The sequence below is a fragment of the Alternaria incomplexa genome, assembly GCF_024043165.1.
Source record: "Alternaria incomplexa strain BMP 0042 chromosome Unknown scaffold_2, whole genome shotgun sequence".
Lineage (NCBI taxonomy): Eukaryota > Fungi > Ascomycota > Dothideomycetes > Pleosporales > Pleosporaceae > Alternaria > Alternaria incomplexa.
The window spans coordinates 517,554-537,185 of record NW_026249851.1 but is presented as its reverse complement, the minus strand read 5'-3'; the positions used below and the strand labels follow the sequence as shown (position 1 = coordinate 537,185).

General features: G+C 54.4%; 7 protein-coding genes across 7 annotated transcripts; 5 read left to right on the top strand and 2 right to left on the bottom strand.

The window, feature by feature from the left end:
- Window positions 1–424: 424 nt before the first annotated feature.
- On the bottom strand, window positions 425–1,432 carry DRE2 (electron carrier; the record flags this gene model as incomplete). Its single annotated transcript, XM_051431253.1, has 2 exons — window positions 425–732; window positions 784–1,432. The coding sequence occupies 2 exons, from the start codon at window positions 1,430–1,432 to the stop codon at window positions 425–427; spliced, it is 957 nt and encodes a 318-aa protein (XP_051294387.1).
- Window positions 1,433–2,578: 1,146 nt separating this feature from the next.
- Window positions 2,579–3,164, top strand: J4E90_001666 (uncharacterized protein; the record flags this gene model as incomplete). Its single annotated transcript, XM_051431252.1, has 2 exons — window positions 2,579–2,811; window positions 2,930–3,164. The coding sequence occupies 2 exons, from the start codon at window positions 2,579–2,581 to the stop codon at window positions 3,162–3,164; spliced, it is 468 nt and encodes a 155-aa protein (XP_051294386.1).
- Window positions 3,165–3,803: 639 nt separating this feature from the next.
- Window positions 3,804–8,035, top strand: J4E90_001665 (uncharacterized protein; the record flags this gene model as incomplete). The annotated part of the gene is made up of 4 exons (XM_051431251.1): window positions 3,804–4,097; window positions 4,149–4,215; window positions 4,273–7,587; window positions 7,638–8,035. 4 exons carry the CDS (start codon window positions 3,804–3,806, stop codon window positions 8,033–8,035), a joined length of 4,074 nt encoding a protein of 1,357 aa, XP_051294385.1.
- Window positions 8,036–9,593: 1,558 nt separating this feature from the next.
- On the top strand, window positions 9,594–11,151 carry CKI1 (bifunctional choline kinase/ethanolamine kinase cki1; the record flags this gene model as incomplete). The annotated part of the gene is made up of 4 exons (XM_051431250.1): window positions 9,594–9,798; window positions 9,910–10,058; window positions 10,109–10,514; window positions 10,562–11,151. The coding sequence occupies 4 exons, from the start codon at window positions 9,594–9,596 to the stop codon at window positions 11,149–11,151; spliced, it is 1,350 nt and encodes a 449-aa protein (XP_051294384.1).
- Window positions 11,152–12,115: 964 nt separating this feature from the next.
- J4E90_001663 (uncharacterized protein) lies at window positions 12,116–14,159 on the top strand (the record flags this gene model as incomplete). The annotated part of the gene is made up of 2 exons (XM_051431249.1): window positions 12,116–12,444; window positions 12,494–14,159. The coding sequence occupies 2 exons, from the start codon at window positions 12,116–12,118 to the stop codon at window positions 14,157–14,159; spliced, it is 1,995 nt and encodes a 664-aa protein (XP_051294383.1).
- A 246-nt stretch (window positions 14,160–14,405) lies between these two features.
- J4E90_001662 (uncharacterized protein) lies at window positions 14,406–15,347 on the bottom strand (the record flags this gene model as incomplete). Its single annotated transcript, XM_051431248.1, has 1 exon — window positions 14,406–15,347. One exon carries the CDS (start codon window positions 15,345–15,347, stop codon window positions 14,406–14,408), a length of 942 nt encoding a protein of 313 aa, XP_051294382.1.
- A 692-nt stretch (window positions 15,348–16,039) lies between these two features.
- On the top strand, window positions 16,040–16,854 carry J4E90_001661 (uncharacterized protein; the record flags this gene model as incomplete). The annotated part of the gene is made up of 3 exons (XM_051431247.1): window positions 16,040–16,166; window positions 16,250–16,638; window positions 16,705–16,854. 3 exons carry the CDS (start codon window positions 16,040–16,042, stop codon window positions 16,852–16,854), a joined length of 666 nt encoding a protein of 221 aa, XP_051294381.1.
- Window positions 16,855–19,632: the final 2,778 nt, after the last annotated feature.

Here is a 19,632-nt window from a genome sequence, read left to right as displayed (position 1 = left end):
ATTGCTTTCGTCATCAAATGGAGAAGGGGGGCTGTAGTACGGTCTTTTTGTGGGTGGATGAGAGTCGTGCTCCTGCTAGAGCGCTGTATACGTCGTGTGGATTTCAGCAGGCGGAATGCCGACCTGATTACTATGGGCCGGGACGAACGGCCTTGAAGCTTGAGCTATCACTCCAAGAAACCTGAATGTGGAGTAGAAGAAACTGTCTCTAGTTCAGTTAGTAGCGAACGTAGACACCGTTAACGAGATGAAATGGATGATCAAGTGTTTCTTTAAGAACAGGACATCAATGTCCTTTCACTCATTCCGTCATTTTCTCATCTAAAATTCCAGAAAAAGCTATGTAGCAACGTTATCTATCCCAGGCTGTCGAAGCCCCTACTCCATACGCCATACCATGCAATAGTCGTTCTGTCGCCGGCTCCTACAACTGAATGTCGTTGTTCAGCAACCGTACTTCCTCACCAGGCTTGAACGCTGGTAGACCAATATACGGGCATCCGTCACATCTGAACGCATCGCCCAGTGCGCAGTTTCCGCAGCTGCCAACCTTTCCTTGTACTGTAAAGTCTACCTCGTCAAGGTCGTCGGCATCCAACTTGAGCGAGTTCAATGCTTTATCGGCGGAAGTACGTTTGGCGGCGTCTTCGGCTTCGAGTTTCTCCTTCATGCCGCAGGTGCAGTCTTTACATGCGCGTCGTCGCTTGCCGGGCTTAGGTTGGCACTCGAGTGCTGAAATCATGTTAGCAGGGTCCCTTATGGTAGTAAGAGGACTTGACGTACGTTGGAGAACTGGACGAGCCATGTCTGCCTCTGTAATGAGGTCGTCTTCGTCAATTAGGTCATCATCTTCTCCTGTGATGATCGGGTCGTCAAGATCATCGCTGAAATCGACGAAGCCCACACCTGCTGCTGGCTTGACGGGCTCAGGCTGGTTGCGCTTGCGAAGGTTGAGCGGGACTGAACCATCCGAGTTGACAGTGCCATTTGCGCCATTTGTTCCGTTCGTTCCATTCGCGCCATTTGCCTTCTTGCCGAACTTCAGCGGTATCGACACCGGCTCCTCTTGTTCGGGCTTGGTCATGCCGTCGGCCGTCTCCGTGAGTCCTGCCAGGATAGCCTCTGTCTTCTCTGCGCCTTGGAAGGGGCCTGCCTGGCTCTTAAGAACACCTCCCACTTTCAATGCGCCGACTACTTTGTTCATGACATCCCGTGCCAGCAACTTGTGACTTTCGCGCGTGGTACCGTCGGCGTCGGCGAGGAGGAGAACAACATCGTATGTAGATGCGGGGAGATTGACCAGACCAGCGGCGATACGGTCAAGCATCTGCAGGTCAGTCGAGTTGCGATCGTGGATCTCGTAAACTTGGTCAAGTCGCTCTGGGTGCGCCGCAATCGACGGCGTGCCGATCAGAAGGCATCGCGGGGCCATGGTGGGGTATCGTGGCGCTGTGTGTCGATGGAGGGGTAGATGGGTGTTGCAAAACCAAAGTGTATCGAGGTATGAACTCTGCGAACAGTGTGCAGAAGCGTGAGAGAAGAAAGGCGTGTTTCAACGAAAGGCGCGTCCCGGGAAACTTTTCTGGTCTGCGGCCTCGGAGGCGGAGAAAGCGCTGCTGATGCAATCACTGAGAAATCCGCGGCGATTGGTCATTCCACCCTGGGCTGATTACGAGCTGACCGGAACACGTGATTCCGGATCAAGTGGGAGGGCGGCATATGTGCGAGTGGGTCCAGCGCATTAGCGTTCGAGGAACAAACATCTAGAATCTGGGGTAATCACCGTTGCGCTGAAGCCATGGCACGCAGGAGGCTGTTGCAGACGCATCTTGAGGATTATGGTTCCTCAATAGCATCGTTGACCTGCAATTGACTCATAGACCAAGTTTGCGCGTGGCTGTGGTGCTGTGCCTCAATGAATCGTCGCCCACGCGACACCGCCGGGGGATTCAGGTACCAGTGACGTACCCTTCCCCTCGTTGCTTCCTCAAAAGCTCAGGGTCACCGAGATCCGACCGACCACAATGTGTGTCCAGTTACTGTATAGAGGTAGAAGCTATGAGCACAATTGCAGTAGCCGAAGCTGGGCAGCTGAGGACGAATCTTCTAGAGGCGCGTCGTTCCAGGGCCCCATCTTGGTTGCGATATAAAGGCAGGAGCTCCTCCCAGCTTCCCCGCCTTCCAACGCCAGTCGCGTGAGATGCATTGCGCCTTCCTTTATCAAACCAGCCACCATCGTCTCTGCTAACCTCGTCTTCACTAACACATTGCTGCCACTTGTCCACAGATCTGCAAGGTACGCATCTGGCCGCGTTGCTTCACGCAAGACGACGCCATCGGGTCAAAGCTCCCATCACGAGACCATGTACTGACCCGCTTGAGCTTCTTACAGTCACAGTAGCTCCGAGCCCGCCGTTGCAGGATACTTCAATCCATTCTGACTTTCTTCCATCACATCACAAACAACCTCTAGTCAATCCATCGACTCAAGACATCAAACAGTAAGTGCTGCCTTTCATCTTGTCTACCGACGCTCTTGCCTTCTTTGCATTGAGTCACTGAGGTTGATATGACCTCAATGGCTCCTCGGCGTAAGACGGCAGGAGGCTCTGGAGCAACCCAAGCTTGTTCGTACATCGTACTGACATCTGAAGTGACTCGCTCTCACAAGTTCACTGATCGCGACCACGCCGGCATTGCTGATGGCACTGCCGAGCGTGAGACGCGACTTCCCAAATACTTCGCTAAGTCCGGCCATGCCGACACGGACCCGACCAAGACAAAGAAGGGTGGCAGCGGCAAGGGCAATTGGTGAGTGTCATCTGCCTGCTTCCTTCCAAGCCACTCGAGAGACTGTCGCAGCTCCGAGACAGTTCTATCTTCATGAGTGGTTGTACCATAGAACCCATGACTGACAACACCGTCTTAGGGGCGCCGCTGGTGACGAGGTCGAAGATATCAGACCCAATATGGCCTACGCCCGCCGTCGAAGCAATTCGTCCACCCACAACATGAAGGACTTCAAGACCAAGTTCGAGACCATCGAGACCGAGCCCGTCTTCGAAGAAGAGATTCACGGCCCTCTTGGTGAAGAGCTCGAGAAGCAGAGCACCACTTCGACGGAGAACAGCATCGCTGAGGAGGAACACGACAAGAAGATGTAAAGGCTGAGTGTGGAGCCTACGGATAGTGGCGTGGCTGCGTGTCGACTGGCTAGTCGGCATGTGGGAAGCCATCGCTTGCCGCGAACAATTTGACAGGGCAGATATCGTCGTCTTTTCAGACTGATATGCTCACACATGTACCATGTTTCTCTGGGAGGTATTACGTTCTCTAGTACGGCCATGCAAGTTCACACGGGCATGCATGGTCGGAAGTTGACCACAATGGCGTTTTCTGACAACTGTAACGAGTATGATAAATGATAAACGAAACACAAACACAACGCACTTGACTCTTTTGCTTGATGTGACTCGAGGAAGATGGCGCTCTCATCTGAATAGACAATATGGTAGATTGCGAGCAGAATTGTGTGATGATATAGCATACTCAGTGAATGACCAAGCGGTTGCACTGGTTTCCTCGTGTATGTAAGATCTTTTGTTAGTAAAGTACGGGCGTAGTGCAGTGAATTGTTAGATGATGGTGCGTGCCTGGCGACTCACTAGCAGCCCTGGAGCTGGCTCCAAACTCCGGGCGCTAGCGTTGATTGAATCCCTGCCAAAACAGAACAACTCAGCGAGCAACATCATCACCGGCGCGCTCCATCGCGTTTTCAACCGCCATCTCCAAACTCTCGCATCATGTTTTCGCCCGAGGCGTCCATCGCGAGCGCGCGCAGCTCTCTGCGCAACCCCCGACGCAGACCGCGGATGGAATCCGAGAGCCTACGAAGCAGAAAGCGCAGTAAACTCAACGACGCGACCTTCAAGGACCCTGCCGACGCCCACATCAACGGAAACGGAAGTGCCTCGACAAATGGCCACGCTGTGCAGAGTGTCGACCACTCGGTTGTTGTGGTTGACATGCCCTTGAGCATTCGGGAGAAGAAGACGGCACCGAAGCGCGCGCCCAAGGAGGACACGGGCACGTATCTTGTGAGTAGATGCGCATCTACGCGAGATGGCACTGCTAATATGAGACTGGAGACCAAGAACGCAAACTACAGTGTCAAGAAACTGCCTGGCTTCCCGTCAGCGCTCCTCCGCCCATCGAGTACGGCCTACACATCGTCACCCACCGCAATGCGCGCCTGCTGACATACATCTCTAGCTCCGATATATGCCACCGCCCTCCCCTCCGCCGGCCTCGCGCTTGCCCTGACTTCAGATCGAGCCCTCGTCTGGGACTACAGCGCCCCGAACGGCCCTTCAAAGGTCGTCTCTCTAAACCTGAACTTCGGCCTCAGACCAACCGAACCTCTACCGCTCGGCGCCATCGTCCGCAACGGCCCCACCAACGACTACGGTATCGTCGCGCTCGCGCCTTCGACAGGCAAGATCAGCTTCTGGGAGAACATCGACAGCGCAGACACTCGGAGCCTATACCCACAGCGCCAGCAAGGGGTGGATGGCTTTGTGAAGCTGTACTCTGGGGAAACCATAACCGGACTAGTCGACGTCGAGCACGCGGGCTACGTCCTGGTATTCAGCAGCGGCAGACTCGCCCAGCTGACCCTACGCGATTCTCAGGGTCGACCAAGCGTTGCGACAACCGTCTTGAGCGCACCAAATGGCTCAGGAGGTAGCTTCTTCAGCTTCAAAGGCCTTCTTGGAGGGTCCATCCGGAAGACCATCGCCTCCGTCAAGGCCCGGACATCGCAATCCAAGGGCCACATGGAAGTCATCTCGGCGACGCGAAACGGCCTCTTTCAGACCTGGGACTTGAGCTGGTCAGGACAGAACAGCCACCAACGAGACGTAGACGTATACGATGCGATCCTATCGGCAGTTCAAACAGACACCGTTCCAGAAGTACGCAACCAGCAGGATGTCCATGTGCTGGATTTTGCCATTATGGAACAACAACAGGGCCAGGATGCCATCAGTCTTCTGGTCTTGGTGGCGCTGTCTGGTCGGGACTCAATGGACTACTTCCTCCTGGAGGTGGATCTGTCGAGGACAGCAGGTACCATTAGCAGGGCGATACCAGTCCGCAACTTTCATCAGCCGCAGCTTACCAAGGAGCCGATCGGAACGCTTCTCCTGCCACAGCCTGGACACACAGCCTACGTCCAGTTCCCAGGAGCAGTCTTCGTCGCATCCCTCGCTCAACCAGAGGAGAGCCCAGAGGCACAACTGCTCGCAGACTCAGGTCGTTCTAGTTTACCCTTCCAGGACACCGTATATTTCCGCCCAGAAGTGACTCTTGCAGGCACTGCCCTGGAGACCGCGATGCGGAAGGACAAGAAGTCGACTGCTCTCGTCTTCGTCCAGCAATTCGGCCTTTTACAGATCAGCGCATTGCCTCCTACCACAGGCGATCAGGATAGAGAGCGCGTGAAAGTGACCGCACGCAGCAAACTCGAGCAGGCCACCTTCTTCAGTACCATTCCCTCCAACATCATAGACTTCTCTGTCAAATCACGCTTTTCGTTCGCAGAGGAGGAGACTGCGGAAGCTGCACTTGCTATCAGTGCCGGCATCTTGAGCTCCTCGTACGACTACTTGGAGAAGGGAGTTTCGAACTTGGACGACCAATTCCAGCAGCGCTCCTTCGCCCTCCGTACCCTGATCACTCAACTACAAACCGATTATCCCCCCATATCTTTCCAGACAAGGTGGCGGCTATTGTGGCATGCCGAGAAGCTCGCGGCTGCACACAAGCTCTGGCTCTGGTACCAAGACAAGCTACAGGACCAACAAGCACACCCGGATACCTACCCAGAGAAGATTTTGATGAGCGACATCATCAGAGCTTTGAATGAGCGCTACAAGAGCGGCCTCGATTCTGAGCTAGGCGAGAACGACACTATTCGACAATTCTTCGTTAAGGACGTTGACAGCCTTCACACGCTGATACCTTGGGGCTGGTTCTACCTGAGGACCTTCTACATGAAAGAGGGACTAAAGCAAACACCGTCCATCATGCAGAGGCTCAGTGAAGGCACCGATGTCATGCTTGTCGCTTTGGAAACAGCTTTCGAGTTCCGCCAAGCAAATGTAGAAGTATACGGTCTCGACCCTGATTGTCTAGACGACAGCATCCTCAAACCGGACTATGGCTACGATATGCTACCTCCGTTCTGGACGTCGTCTCACAACATCGTCAGCTCGATTCGAAGCCTCATCGACGTTGGCCGCAACCTTGCGGTGGACAACTACGAGGAAGGCTACCAAGAACTCCTGGCACAAAAGATCGGCAAGGACAACCCTCGCTTGGTGAAGCTTGGATGTCAGACTCACATTGAACGCTTTGAGTGGGCTCTCGCCCAGAGCGATGAGAAGACACGAGCCATGGGCCGCAGCCTCAAGGATGAATGGAACAACAACGTCCGACCATCACACATCATGGGTTTGATGGAGATTGGACTCCCTACTGAAGGAATGGAACTGGCCGAGCAATACCACGACATGTCGACACTCGTCAATCTGATCTGGGAAGAGTCCAACTGGCTCGAGACGGAAAAGGCGAACACCCGCAGTAAGATGGAGCAAGCGGAAAGCACAGTCAAGCTGAACCGGATAAAAGAGCGCATTGCGCGCTACTTCGAGGTCTACGGTGATGACTGGGCTGGAGCGTTCTACTCAAAGTACATCAACGAAAACCAAGCAGGACAACTCTTCATGAAGGAATATCTCAACCAACCGGCACTCACAAAGTTCCTGCGAGCCGAGCCGTCGCGCGTCAGGCTCGCATGGATCAATGAAGTCTGCGGCGAGAAAGACTACGAAACTGCTGCTGAAGCTCTCTTTGAGGCTGGCTCGAAGCAGGAGACGAACGCGTGGTGCCAGCGCGTTGAGCTCTCCATGGCCAAGCTTGCCTTGCTCTGCAAGAAGGAGGCAAAGCATGGCGACGACCAAGCAGTAGTCGACCCACGCAGGGAGAAGCCCAAGGCGCTGAAGATGCGCGAGGCCATGTACCAGAGCATCGATCAACAGCTCGAGTACACCAAGATCCAAGAGGAGGTTTACGAGCGGTTGCTGCCCATTATTACCGGAGCTCTGGATGAAGACTCTGCTGTTGAACTCCTTATGGCCGAGTTTGGACAAGGTCGTTTGAAGGATCGACCAGCACACCAGACCATCCTCAAAGAGGGATTCGAGGCTCTGGTTCACCACAGGGTTATCGACCCTGCGCTCATGGTTGACATTCTCACACTCATGAATGCAGACGACAGCGAGGAAGGTGTTACTTTGCTTGGGAACGACGAGTTCATCTACGCTTTCAAGGTCTTGACAGTCAACTGGAACAATATCCACCGGACAACTCGCGACGGCCTGCTCAAGCTTTTCTGGAAGCGACTGTGCATCAAGGACAACTGGGCTTTGATCAATAATGAAAAGGAGGTGCCTGATGCCAAAATCCACGATGTGTTGCAAGGCACAGTCATGGCATGGACATTCCGCGCCTTGTCCGCCATGTGCAGTAAGTTGATGTCTAGTACCATATGTTTGTTCACCACTAACAAGTTGCAGTCGGCAATTCTTTCATCCGGACCCTATGGCCTAAGAACCTTCGGGACCTTCTAGGTGCTGGAGGAACGCATGGAGAGCTTTGTGTTCGCTTTGCTGCCGAAGACCTTCGCAACCCGATCATCAAGGACAACCTCTTAGATGACGATATCCTTCGCGAGCAGGTTAGCAAAAACAGGCTCACCGAATGGTTCAAGGCAGCCTGGAACACGGGCAAGACCATGTACGCCCGCGAGCTGGCACTGCAGGGCAAGGTTCCTCCTCAGTCTATGCCAGCAGCCCCTCAAATGGCCGAGGAAGAAGTAGAGGACGAGGCGGAGCAGGACGCTGCTGGGTCGGAGACGTTTGACGGAGACGACGAGAGCGCACAGCAGGAAGACGTGGTGATGCAGGATTCATGAGAAGTCGTGACCGTATTCGGGGTTTCATCGGGCGCAGTGCATTCAGGACAGGCGCGTATCAAGCATTGGGCACGGCGTTTGAAACGTGTACTCTGCAGACGCGGACAGCGTTCATTTTCTTTTTTGTCATCAAGTGTATTTCTAGCGATGGTTTTGCAGACGACAGGCGTCCTATCTCGTCCCATGTCAGTACCTGACTAGAGACGAGAAAGAGGATGATTAGAGTTGGAACCCAATGTATAAGAGTGACTATCTGGGTAATGCATGAAGATTTAGGGGAGAGCCATGAATAGTGACATGCATAACCGCCTATCGGCAAGGGTCTCGACTCTGTTCTGTGGAGTCAAGCGACGACAAGCGTTCATTTGCGCGGTGGGTACCCAGCCGTGTCAGGGAACCGAGTGTGGCGCGAGCGAGAGGGCGCGGAAGCCGACGCGCACCAATGACCTGACTCGGCAACAGCCGTTGGGTGACTTGAGGCCGGGTTGTGAAAAAGTGGTGCTGCGCGTTGAGATGAGAGGCGGGAGATGGAGATGGAGTACATGTCAAGAGGACTACCTTTGCTTCTTTCTTGTCGCACCAAAACCGTTGGCCATGCCGTGAGGCGAAGCCACCGACTTGACGTAGGCGGCATGCATGAACAGCATGAGGCACAGCAGCGGTGAGGCTGGACAGGACACACGACAGGCCAATACGTGCTAGCCGTGCCGGTACTGTTGCGGCTCTACAGCAGGAAAGATCGTCGAGCTGCGACGGCGATGGCGATGGAGATGTCGATGTCGATGGCGATGACGGAAGACAGAGTCTTCACCCTGCTGATTGCCGTCGCGAATCCGCTGACCAGGCTTCCCTTCGCGCGGGCGCGCTTGTTGGCTGGGAAAGGATGCGTCGAATTTCCGAGGGCGTCCCAGGGCTGCTTTTGCTCGGAGGATGCTAGTTCTGGTGTGGACTGTGCTGCAGGTACAACAACAAAGTGACAGCTCAGTGGGGAAAGGACGGCTGCGCCGCGAGCGACCTGGGATGGGCTGCGGAATGCATGAAAGCCAGAATTGAGCCGCTGCATCGGGCTGCCCACGCCTGCGCCCACGACGACGGCCAGCGTGCACTTCCGTCTCTATGCAGGCGGGTGTAAATAGCTCACGGTGGCAGTCCCGTGCTCTCAGTGAATTGGGTGCTACTAAGAGTCTAGCGAAGGGTCGGTTGATAGGTTGCTAGTGCACGCCCCATGCCCAGTCGCTCCTTCCCCTTCTCCACGTCTTTTCCGCGTCGAGAGTCGGTCGCTCTTTCTTCACTATACGTGCCTGTCCTACGTGCCTTCCTCTGACCTCCCCGTCCCCTCGCACGCTGCTCGTTGCAGCACCACAGGTCGCTCCCGCCTCGCCCTCGACCCGCCGTCTCAGCAACGCCGAGTCGCGTTCGCCGGTTGCATAGCCTCGTTCCTGGCCTACGGCTGCGGCCCTGTCTCGCTGCTGTCACAACCACCAAGCCACGCACCTCTCTGCCACTCCCGTCCACCTCCCTTCCTCTTCCCCTCCGTTATCCGGACTCCATCGACACCATGGCGAGCGGCAGCACGAGCTCCAACGTCGTCGGCGTGCACTACCGCGTCGGCAAGAAGATTGGCGAGGGCAGCTTCGGCGTCATCTTCGAGGGCACCAACCTGCTCAACCAGCAGCAGGTCGCCATCAAATTCGAGCCGCGCAAGAGCGACGCTCCTCAATTGCGCGATGAGTACCGCACATACAAGATCCTCGTGGGCTGCCGTAAGTACCGACCTCGCTTCCCCTTTACCGCTTGTTTTGGTGCTCGTGATCGACACCACCCTGTATATCAACGCATGTATGCACCTCGACTATGTGGCTAATCATCTGCAGCCGGGATCCCTAATGTCTATTATTTCGGCCAGGAAGGCCTACACAACATTCTGGTCATCGACCTCCTCGGCCCGAGCTTGGAGGACCTGTTCGACCACTGCAACAGGAAGTTCTCCATTAAGACGGTCGTCATGGTAGCCAAGCAGATGGTACGTTCCGACAGCATCATTGCACTCTCCTCTGCTTACACCTCATCTAGCTGTCACGGGTTCAGACCATCCACGAGAAGAACCTCATCTACCGCGATATCAAGCCCGACAACTTCCTCATCGGCCGCCCTGGCTCAAAGAGCGCCAATGTCATCCACGTCGTCGACTTCGGTATGGCGAAGCAGTATCGTGACCCCAAGACGAAGCAGCACATCCCGTACAGGGAACGCAAGTCTCTGTCCGGTACCGCTCGATACATGAGCATCAACACCCATCTCGGGCGCGAACAATCCCGTCGCGACGATCTCGAGGCGCTCGGTCACGTCTTCATGTACTTCCTGCGCGGTGGACTGCCATGGCAAGGTCTCAAGGCTGCGACCAACAAGCAGAAGTACGAGAAGATTGGCGAGAAGAAGCAGACCACCCCCATTAAGGATCTGTGCGATGGCTTCCCTGGTACGTTGGCTGCATTCACTAATTCTATCACTACTAACAATGCGCAGAGGAATTCAACAAGTACCTCAGCTACGTGCGTAACCTCGGCTTCGAGGACACACCCGACTACGACTACCTACGGGAGCTGTTCACTCAGGCTCTCAAGAGCACCGGAGAGGTCGAGGACGGCGAGTACGACTGGATGAAGCTGAACAACGGCAAGGGCTGGGAGGTCCTCAAGTCGCACCCATCGGCTGCGCAGGCGATGCACCACTCCAACGCCAACCCTAACTCATCCATGGCTGTCAACATGCAAGGCCAGCAACACAGGCAACAAAAGACCCACCTGCCTATCGACCACCACCGTCTCAACGAGCCTCTGCCAAAGCCTGGCGCGACCCGCGCTCAGCCCGGAAGGAGCCCACGCGAGACCATGAACCGTGACTCGCAAATCAAGCGGAAGAGCATGGGCGAGCTTGCGCCGCCCGAGGGTGCCTCGACGCAGGCCCAATTCCAACACAGCCAGCCCAACCTGGCACAGAACAACCGTGCTGCGCCTGCCAGCAGTCCGAACCCGCAACCGACGCGACAGAGTGCCGAAAAGCCTAGCTTCATGCAAAAACTGGCGAATGCCCTGTGCTGCGGCGCCAGCAAGTAGTAATCGCGGTCGCCAAGCTTGGTTTCCTTCCCTTTGCGTTGCATCCTGGAGTCCGTTCTTTGAGCGATAGTGTTCCCGGTCACGTTTTCTTCCTGTATAGGTATCTTGTAATGATTGATAGACGGGATCGAAAATCTCCTTCCACGGTAATAGTTACGACGACCGAGCGACCGAACCGCCTCCCACACCAGCCTGGATTCCTCATCAGCGCCGAAAAACATCATCACCACCCTCTCCTTCACCTCTGCGCTCCCGCGTTGCGAGACTACATCAGCTGGCAGTAGTGTGGGAGCGATTTTCCATTGGGCGCTTGCGGCGTTGCGGTGTGCTTGGGGAGGCTCGCACTTGTGGCATCTCATTTTCATTATTCATTTTGGCACGAGGAAAATATAGCATGTAAAGGAGTCTCTTCTGACGGCCCATCGCGTGTACAGGGCGACAGACGGATCTCGTTCTAGTTCAGGTAGAGTAGTCGGGCGAATAGACGCACTTACTACACCAAATTTCATCTTTGTCCAGTAGTGACGTTTGCCATGGTCAACATCATTGATGATCCATGGATGTCTGTCTGGCATTCTTGGTAGCGGCGATCTGAGGGGTCGGTCATGGGAGGGCACCAGGGAGCTATGGCCTCTTTGCGTATGCGATTGGAAGGTGCCGTAACAGCGGCAATCCATGACTCCATAGCTGTGCGTGCCTATAGCGCAAGAACTTGACTTGTAGCTTGATTTGCACTTGAATCTCTTCGAAAACCCTTGCGCATTCTTTTGGATTTAGGTATCCGTCCATTTTGACTTTTTCCTTCGCCATTCCAATATTCCCACACGTGAGGTACCCGCGCAGGGTCCAACGCGACATCCCAACAACGAAATTAAGCTCGTCCACCCCGGGGCCCTGCGATTCCATCACCCGCACCCTCTCCTACTACCGGCTCATCGATCAGCGGCGCCTTGCGAAAGTTGCGATGGCGTCGGGACGCGATGTGCGCGATATGCTCGGGCTGCCTGCTGCCGGCGGTGATGCGCCAAAGGCAGTAGGTCCAGCAGCCGTGGCAGCGCAGACTCAGAAGCGCTCAAAGCCTGCAGGAGGGAGCAGGAAGATACGTACGTTTGGCAGTCCTTACGTCTTTCCTTGGGAAATCGTCAAAAGGTCGAGACTGACTCTCATTCGACCAGAGGGCGTTGCGCGCGAGGTTGCTGCGCTATATGGCGAACGGCCGCCGCCTGTCGCCGTCTACGAGGAGAAGAAGGCGTATCGGGCGAAGAGACAGAGCACTGGCCCTGCAAAGAGATGGTATGTACGCGCGACGCACTGCGGAGGATTGGCTAATTCGCGCTTCTAGGGTACAACAGCCGTTTATGAATCCGGCGCGCAACGATGGCCTCGTCCTCAAGCACTGGCGGCGCAAGCCCACGACCGCACCACCCGTACAGGAAGCCGACGACGCGCCGATGCAGGAAAGCGACACCGCCGACAACTACATCGAGACGTGCGCCGACTACGCCAAATACGACATCAAAGTAGACATGCCGGGCTTCACAGACGAGGAATACAACCAGTACCTGCGGAGCGATGACTGGAGTCGCGAGGAGACAGACTACCTATTCGAAGTGGTAAAAGACTACTCGTATCGCTGGCCTGTGATATGGGACCGCTACGACTACAAGCCGACGCAACCACGCCCGTCAGAGCCAGCAAACAGCGAGGACCAAGCGCTAGCCACCATGCCCTTTGCGCCGTCGAAGAAGCGGTCGCTAGAGGACCTCAAAGCACGCTTCTACGATATCTCAGCCAAGCTCATGAAGCAGCGCATACCGGAAGTCTCCATGGACGCCGACCAATACAGCCTGTACGAGATGCTCACGAAGTTCGACCCGGTTATGGAGCGGAATCGAAAGATGTTGGCCACGGCACTCATCAACCGCACAATGGACGAGGTCAAAGAGGAGGAGTTCCTGCTCACTGAGCTGCAGCGCATCAACATGGCGGCCAACCGACTCGATGCCGAGCGCGAGGAGCTCCGGGCACGACTGGACGCACCACCGCAGAACCAGGCCGTTTCCGCAGGACTACAAGCCTTTACATCATCACAAGCCCTCCAGGCCCTCTTCCAACAGCTGTTCCAGCAGGATCGTAGTAAGAAACGCGCATCTGGCGGTGGAACAGGACCTGGTAGACTCAGCCTCTCCGCAAACGACATGGTACACACTCCTGGTTCAGCACAACAACAGCTCTCGGCAGCAAATCGGCGGCAAAGCATGGCACAGAACCAACAACCCACCGCCCAGACGCCTGTCAAGCACCTCTCTCCACATCAAGAACACCGCTTCAACGTCTCAACACACGAGAGACTTACCTCGGGTGTCACATTTGGCTCGGACAAGCTGCTTAAGATGCGACAAGCAAAGAGCAACGTCCAGACACAAAAGATCGGCCAAATGCTCGCGGCGTTGGGCGTTAGTGACATCGTCAGCATACCAACGAGCAAGGTCGGCGAAGTCTTTGAGAATCTCGTATCGAAAGTTAGCAAGCTACTCGACGTGCGTAAGGTCCGAGAGAAGGAGGAGGGAGAGTGCAAAGTCTTGCTTGCTATGAAGGCCCGACGAGATGGCGGTGGTGAAGGAGGCGAAGGACAACCAAAACAAGAAGTCCCTGAATCACAACAACAAACACCCGGTGGGGACGACGACGCCGACGGGGAGAATGACGACGAGGAAGACGAAGACGACGTCAACAAAAACTACGGCGATGATGCCGAAGCCGATAGGGACGACCGCGAAGATAACAACGACGCTGACAACCCCGATGATGACGCCGAAGGTGAAGAAGATGAGGGTGGTTTCAACGGCGAAGACGACGATGGCGACGTGGATGCAGAAGGCGAAGATGAGAGTAGTAAACAGCAGTCTCGAGCAACCAGTCAAGGTGCGACGGGACAAAGCCATAAGCGGAGCGCCAGTGTCTTCTCTCAAGGCAGTGAAGTCAGTAGCAAACGGGCGAGGAAATGAGGGGGCTGGCTTTGACTGGGAGTGTGGTTTATACTTTTGACTTCTGCTTTTGATAGCATAGCGATGGCGTTGGGATTGGATTGACAAGAAGGGAAAACATTCGTCATTGGCATCACTGGGAGAATGATACGGATATGAATATGGATAGGGGACTGGAATAGCCCTATTGGTATTGTTAGCTACGATGCATCACTATCCACTGCATAACGCAGGAATGTACAACATCATCCTACCTCATGCAACTACTTATATCTTCGCCTTGACCTCCTCCTGTTCCAGTCTTGCAAACAACGGCGCGTTTCTTCCCCCACGAAACAGATCCAACATCTCCTTACCCATCCACGCCTGCCTGCTCTTCGCCAGCCCTGTCTCCAAATCCGCAAATCGATCCGCTTGAATAAATATGCCAGCACCATTCGCCTTGCTGCCCTCATTGAACAACCAACACACCGCCAACGCCACGGCTTCCGGTCGATTAATCGGCACACCCGCCTCCGCCATCTGCTTCGCGTACGCATCAGGCTGCATAGCCAACTTAGTGTTGTTCGCCGTCAAGATAGGCGTAACCGTAATCGCTGGCGCAACAGCCGAAATACTAATACCCAGTTTCGCACATTCCTGCTTCAACGCCCTCATCAAGCCCACCACCCCATGTTTCGCCGCAGAATACAACGGCGCACCCGCTGAAGCCAGATACCCCGCTAAACTCGCCGTCAACACAATCGAACCACCCTCTGCCCCGTTTTTCCGCAGGTAGTAGATGGCGAGTTTGGTCGTCGCAGCCGCGGCATTCATGTCCAGCGTCAGCGTCCGGTGATCTGGTTCTGCCAGTTCCCCCTCGCTATCCAATGCATCGTTGAAGAATTGGTCGCCATGTTCGGCTATCCCCGCGTTGACGAATACACAGTCTATGCGGCCGAAGCGCGCGTAGCCTGCTGCGAAACCGCCGCGTTGGGAGGCCCAGGAGGTTATGTCGCAGGTGTGGGTGAGCAGGTTGGAAGCTGCGTGCTTGAAAGATGGAGGTGGCGGTTGGAGATCGAGCAGGATGAGGTTGTGGGATGGGTTTAGGGATGAGAGGAGGGTTGCTGTTGCGAGACCTATGCCGGAGGAGCCGCCGGTTATGAGGATTATTTTTGGGGTGCTGGAGAGGGTTTTGAGGGCGGAGGGAGAGGGCGTGAAAAGTGTCATTGTGGGTGGTTTTTGTGTGGATGGTTGGTTATAGCGAGACTGAGATGGATGTGGTTTTGCCAAAGTAGTACTTGACAGGAAAGAAGTTTTATAAGATAGAATCCAAGAGAGACGGGATACAAGAGGGAGAGAAGGTGGATATCGTCGATGCGGCTGAAAACATGCACACAATCTGTTTACCTAGGTTATATGTTGTAGTTGCGGGGTTGGCCTCGGAGGTGTCTGGATTGAGTCGACTCCTGGTATAATCGCCGCTGGATCGACTAGATCAATGAGGATAATTTTACGTGATCTCGCATCTATCCAGCTGCATGTAGTAGCATACTATGTTGTCTTCACACTACGACGACAGTACTTTTGGTTTGCCATCAGCAACTGCAGCAGCCCTTTACAGTTATTGTGTCGAGCTTCCGAAATGCATATATCGTCATAATCTGACGTCTCTGTTGATAAATGGAGTTTCGAAAGGGAGGATAGTAAAGAACTGCGGGTGAAGTCGCGGTGCTGTAGTCTCAAGACGCCCCGGAGGGAGCGACGCGGGCACGTGTCGGAGGTCTAACCGCTTTCGGAACGTACACCTGGAGTTTCGCGATCTCGAGCATACGAGCTTCAAGATTCCCAAGTGACCAGCTCACCCAATACTCAAACTCCGCGCTACAATCAGTCCTCCGCGGGGAAGCAGAATCGCAGACATGTGGAAACCAACATTGCTGCTCGCAGCCGCGCTGGCGGTGCCGTCACAAGCGCTGCACTTCTTCATGGACGGAGCGGTCCAGAAGTGCTTCTACGAGGAATTGCCCAAGGACACGCTGGTTGTTGGTACGACGCTTCCTTACATATGAGTCTCCTGGCCTGGAGACGTCGCAGAGTCAGCGGAGGGACCCATGGCTAACAAACCCCAGGCCACTACCACGCCGAAGCATGGGACGACGCAACCAAGACCTACCAAACCAAGCCCGACGTCGGCGTCTTCGTCACCGTGGAGGAGACATTCGACAACAACCACCGTATCGTTGCCCAACGGGGTAGCTCGAACGGACGCTTCACCTTCAGCGCTGCCGACAGCGGTCAACATAGGATCTGCGTAACACCCCAGAACGTACCAAGCAGCGGCGGTGGCTGGTTGAGCTCAGGCGTACACGGCACAGTCAAATTCACGCTGGACATGGCGATCGGAGAGACGAGCAGGATCGAGAGCACCGACAAGGACAAGGTCCAGACGCTGGTGCAGAAAGTCAAGGACTTGAACTCGAGGTTGCAGGACGTGAGGAGGGAACAGGTCTTCCAGAGAGTACGTTTGGCGTCCACTCATCCTTGGGAGAGATAATAGGAAGACACCGGCTAACACCTTTTGCAGGAGCGCGAAGCCGAATTCCGCGACCAGTCCGAACACACTAACTCCCGCGTCGTCCGCTGGACACTCATCCAACTCGTTATCCTGGGTGTGACATGCGTCTGGCAACTATCGCACTTGCGAGCTTTCTTCATCAAGCAGAAGCTCACCTAGAATCGTCGTCGATTACACACAACTTGTTTCGTTTCCGGCGGGCGCGCGATGGCATGACAGAAGACATGGAAGAAAAGGCATATTTTACCTGGTTCGGCGAAACGCTCTTGTATGTGAGCTGTAGGATATGGCGTTGCAATAACGGATTGGTGGGTTTAGTGTTTGTGTACTTGAATGAAGCATGGCATTACGCTGAGTGTGTCTCCAGAGATGTGCGATTGCGTCTCGTGCCCTGGTCGTGTATCTAAGCGGACGCTGAGTTCGAGTCTCTGCAGTCGCAAGTGCTGGGAAGGTTATTCAGCACCGAGAGATTACCATACCAGCGAATGATTCACGCCCGACAGTTCTTTCCATACCGGCAGGATGACTCGCTATCGATAGTGATTCACGCGCGGCAGACCGTTCACGCCCGGCAAGGGATTCAGCACCGACATGTTTACCATATCGGCAAACGATTCACGCCCGGCATATCTTCCCATATTGATATGTGATTCACGCCCGGCATCTTTACCATACCGGCAAACCATTCAGCACCGGCATATTAATCATGCCCGGCAACTTACTATACCGACACTATTCAGCAGTGACACATTCACGCGCGGCAGACCATTCAACCCCGTCAAACTATTCAACCCCGTCAAACTATTCAGCCCCGTCAAACTATTCAGCCCCGTCAAACTGTTCAGCCCCGACAGACCATTCACGCGCGGCAGATCATTCAGCTCCGTCGAACATCCACGCCCGTCAAAATGTATCAGCCCCGTCACTTTCCACCACCGGCATGTTTACCATATCGGCAACCTATTCAGCACCGACGGATGAATTACGCCCGACAAATTGCTGTGTACTACCATGCACAATACCGATATGTCCATACTCTCACCAGATTTAGCACCGGCATATCTTCCGCGGTGAGGTACAGACCATCTTATCAAACCCACCCCATCGCCAATACTGATACAACCACTGCTAGCGATCTAACCTCCAAGGTACGGGTAGAGCGGCCTCCCCCGAGCCCATCTTCCCGTTCTTCGTCCGCTGCAAGTTCCTGCCGTTTCCGCCCCCACGCAGCCTCGTGCAGCCCAGCCTTGGTTCAGCCTCGTCCAAACCAATGGAACAACTTGGTACTTATCATGTGGCTGTCAAGCCCAGGCTCACATCAGTTCACTTACCCATATCAGATGGTTCATGACGCAAACGTACTGCTATCTGACCGATGTGTGCAACAATAAGACGCCCCTCGACCTGAAATGCGGCTCAAGAAAGCGCCATCTTCACAACTTGGCTTAATGTTCATGAACGATGAGGTCCCATAAAGTGGCTTACCGCGCAAGAAATTACTCAATATATGACAACACAAGTCTAGACATTTACGAGCATAATTCAACTGGATGAACACCACCCTGGTACATGGCTGGATTGCCTCGCCAAATGAACGCGGCACAATCGATATCATCTGGAGCTGCGTCATCACTGTCTTTTTGTGCAGTTGGTCTGTCGTTTTCCTGAATATACCCGAAAAGCACGACTTCCGATCGTATCTGTCGACAAAGCTGTCATGGGTTGCATTCACCATCTTCTTTCCTGAGATCCTTGCGTCGTTCGCCCAGGTCCAATATCTCTCTGCCCGACACTCTGTGGCCGCGTTTCATAAACTCGGGTATCCTGAATGGTCCATGACGCACGCCTTCTTCGCCGACATGGGTGGCTTTGTGCTTGATGCCCCAGACTATCCACGCTTTCCCATCAACGCCCACCAGGTTCACTACCTTGTAAAAAATGGCTTCCTCGACTTCCCCACGATAAAACGCGAAACCCTCCAGGACAAGAACAAAGCAGACGCTTTCGTACGTATCCTTACATCCGTTCAGATCTTCTGGTATGCACTTCAATGCATCGGTCGTGCTGTTCAGCACTTGGCTGTCTCGATGCTCGAGCTTGATGTCGTAGCCATCGTGCTGTGTACTTTTCCGACATTCTACTTCTGGTTCCATAAGCCCCTCGACGTTGACACGACGGAGACATTACACCTCGTAGGATCACTCCGACTAGGTGATGTACTGGCTTTAGCAGGGGATGCAGCCAAACAACCCTTCAAATCCACACCACTCGACTTTATCAACTCGCCACCGGATCGTTTCCAGATTCTCGATCCTATCATGTGGGGCTTCGAGCACTTGATTCCAGTGAGCACCCGCTCGAATGTCCCAATTACCCGATTCCGAGATACCTTGCGTATGAATCCCGGGAAGGTGACCCCGTCCGAGATTGGAATTTCTACGATCATATCACTCACCTTCATCTTAATTCACTTTGCCGCATGGAACTTCAGCTATCCAACGCCGTTGGAACGTGATCTCTCACGGGCCGCCTGTCTACTGCTTATCGGATGTGGTTTTCTATTCGGTAACACTTGGATCTTGATGATCTGGCAAATGCCTGCCTTTTGTCGGTTGGCAGGTATTCCGCAAGTCAATACCGTTACAGAATACATCGATCGGCTACACCCTTTTTTTCAGTACGCTCTCATGGTGACGCAAATGGGGTCATATGGTATTGCGCGAACTTTCATCATTCTAGAAGGATTTGCTGGCCTTAGGGCTCTTCCTGCAAGTAGCTTCCGCAGTGTGGAATGGTCGGACATGTTGCCCCATATCTAGAAGACACGGATAAAAGCTCACCGTTATGCGTATGTCGTATTCTGGTCATGTTTAAACGGTAGTGTCAGCTTGGGACATCACCCATGAGGCACAACATGTATTCTTCCATGTTACCAAG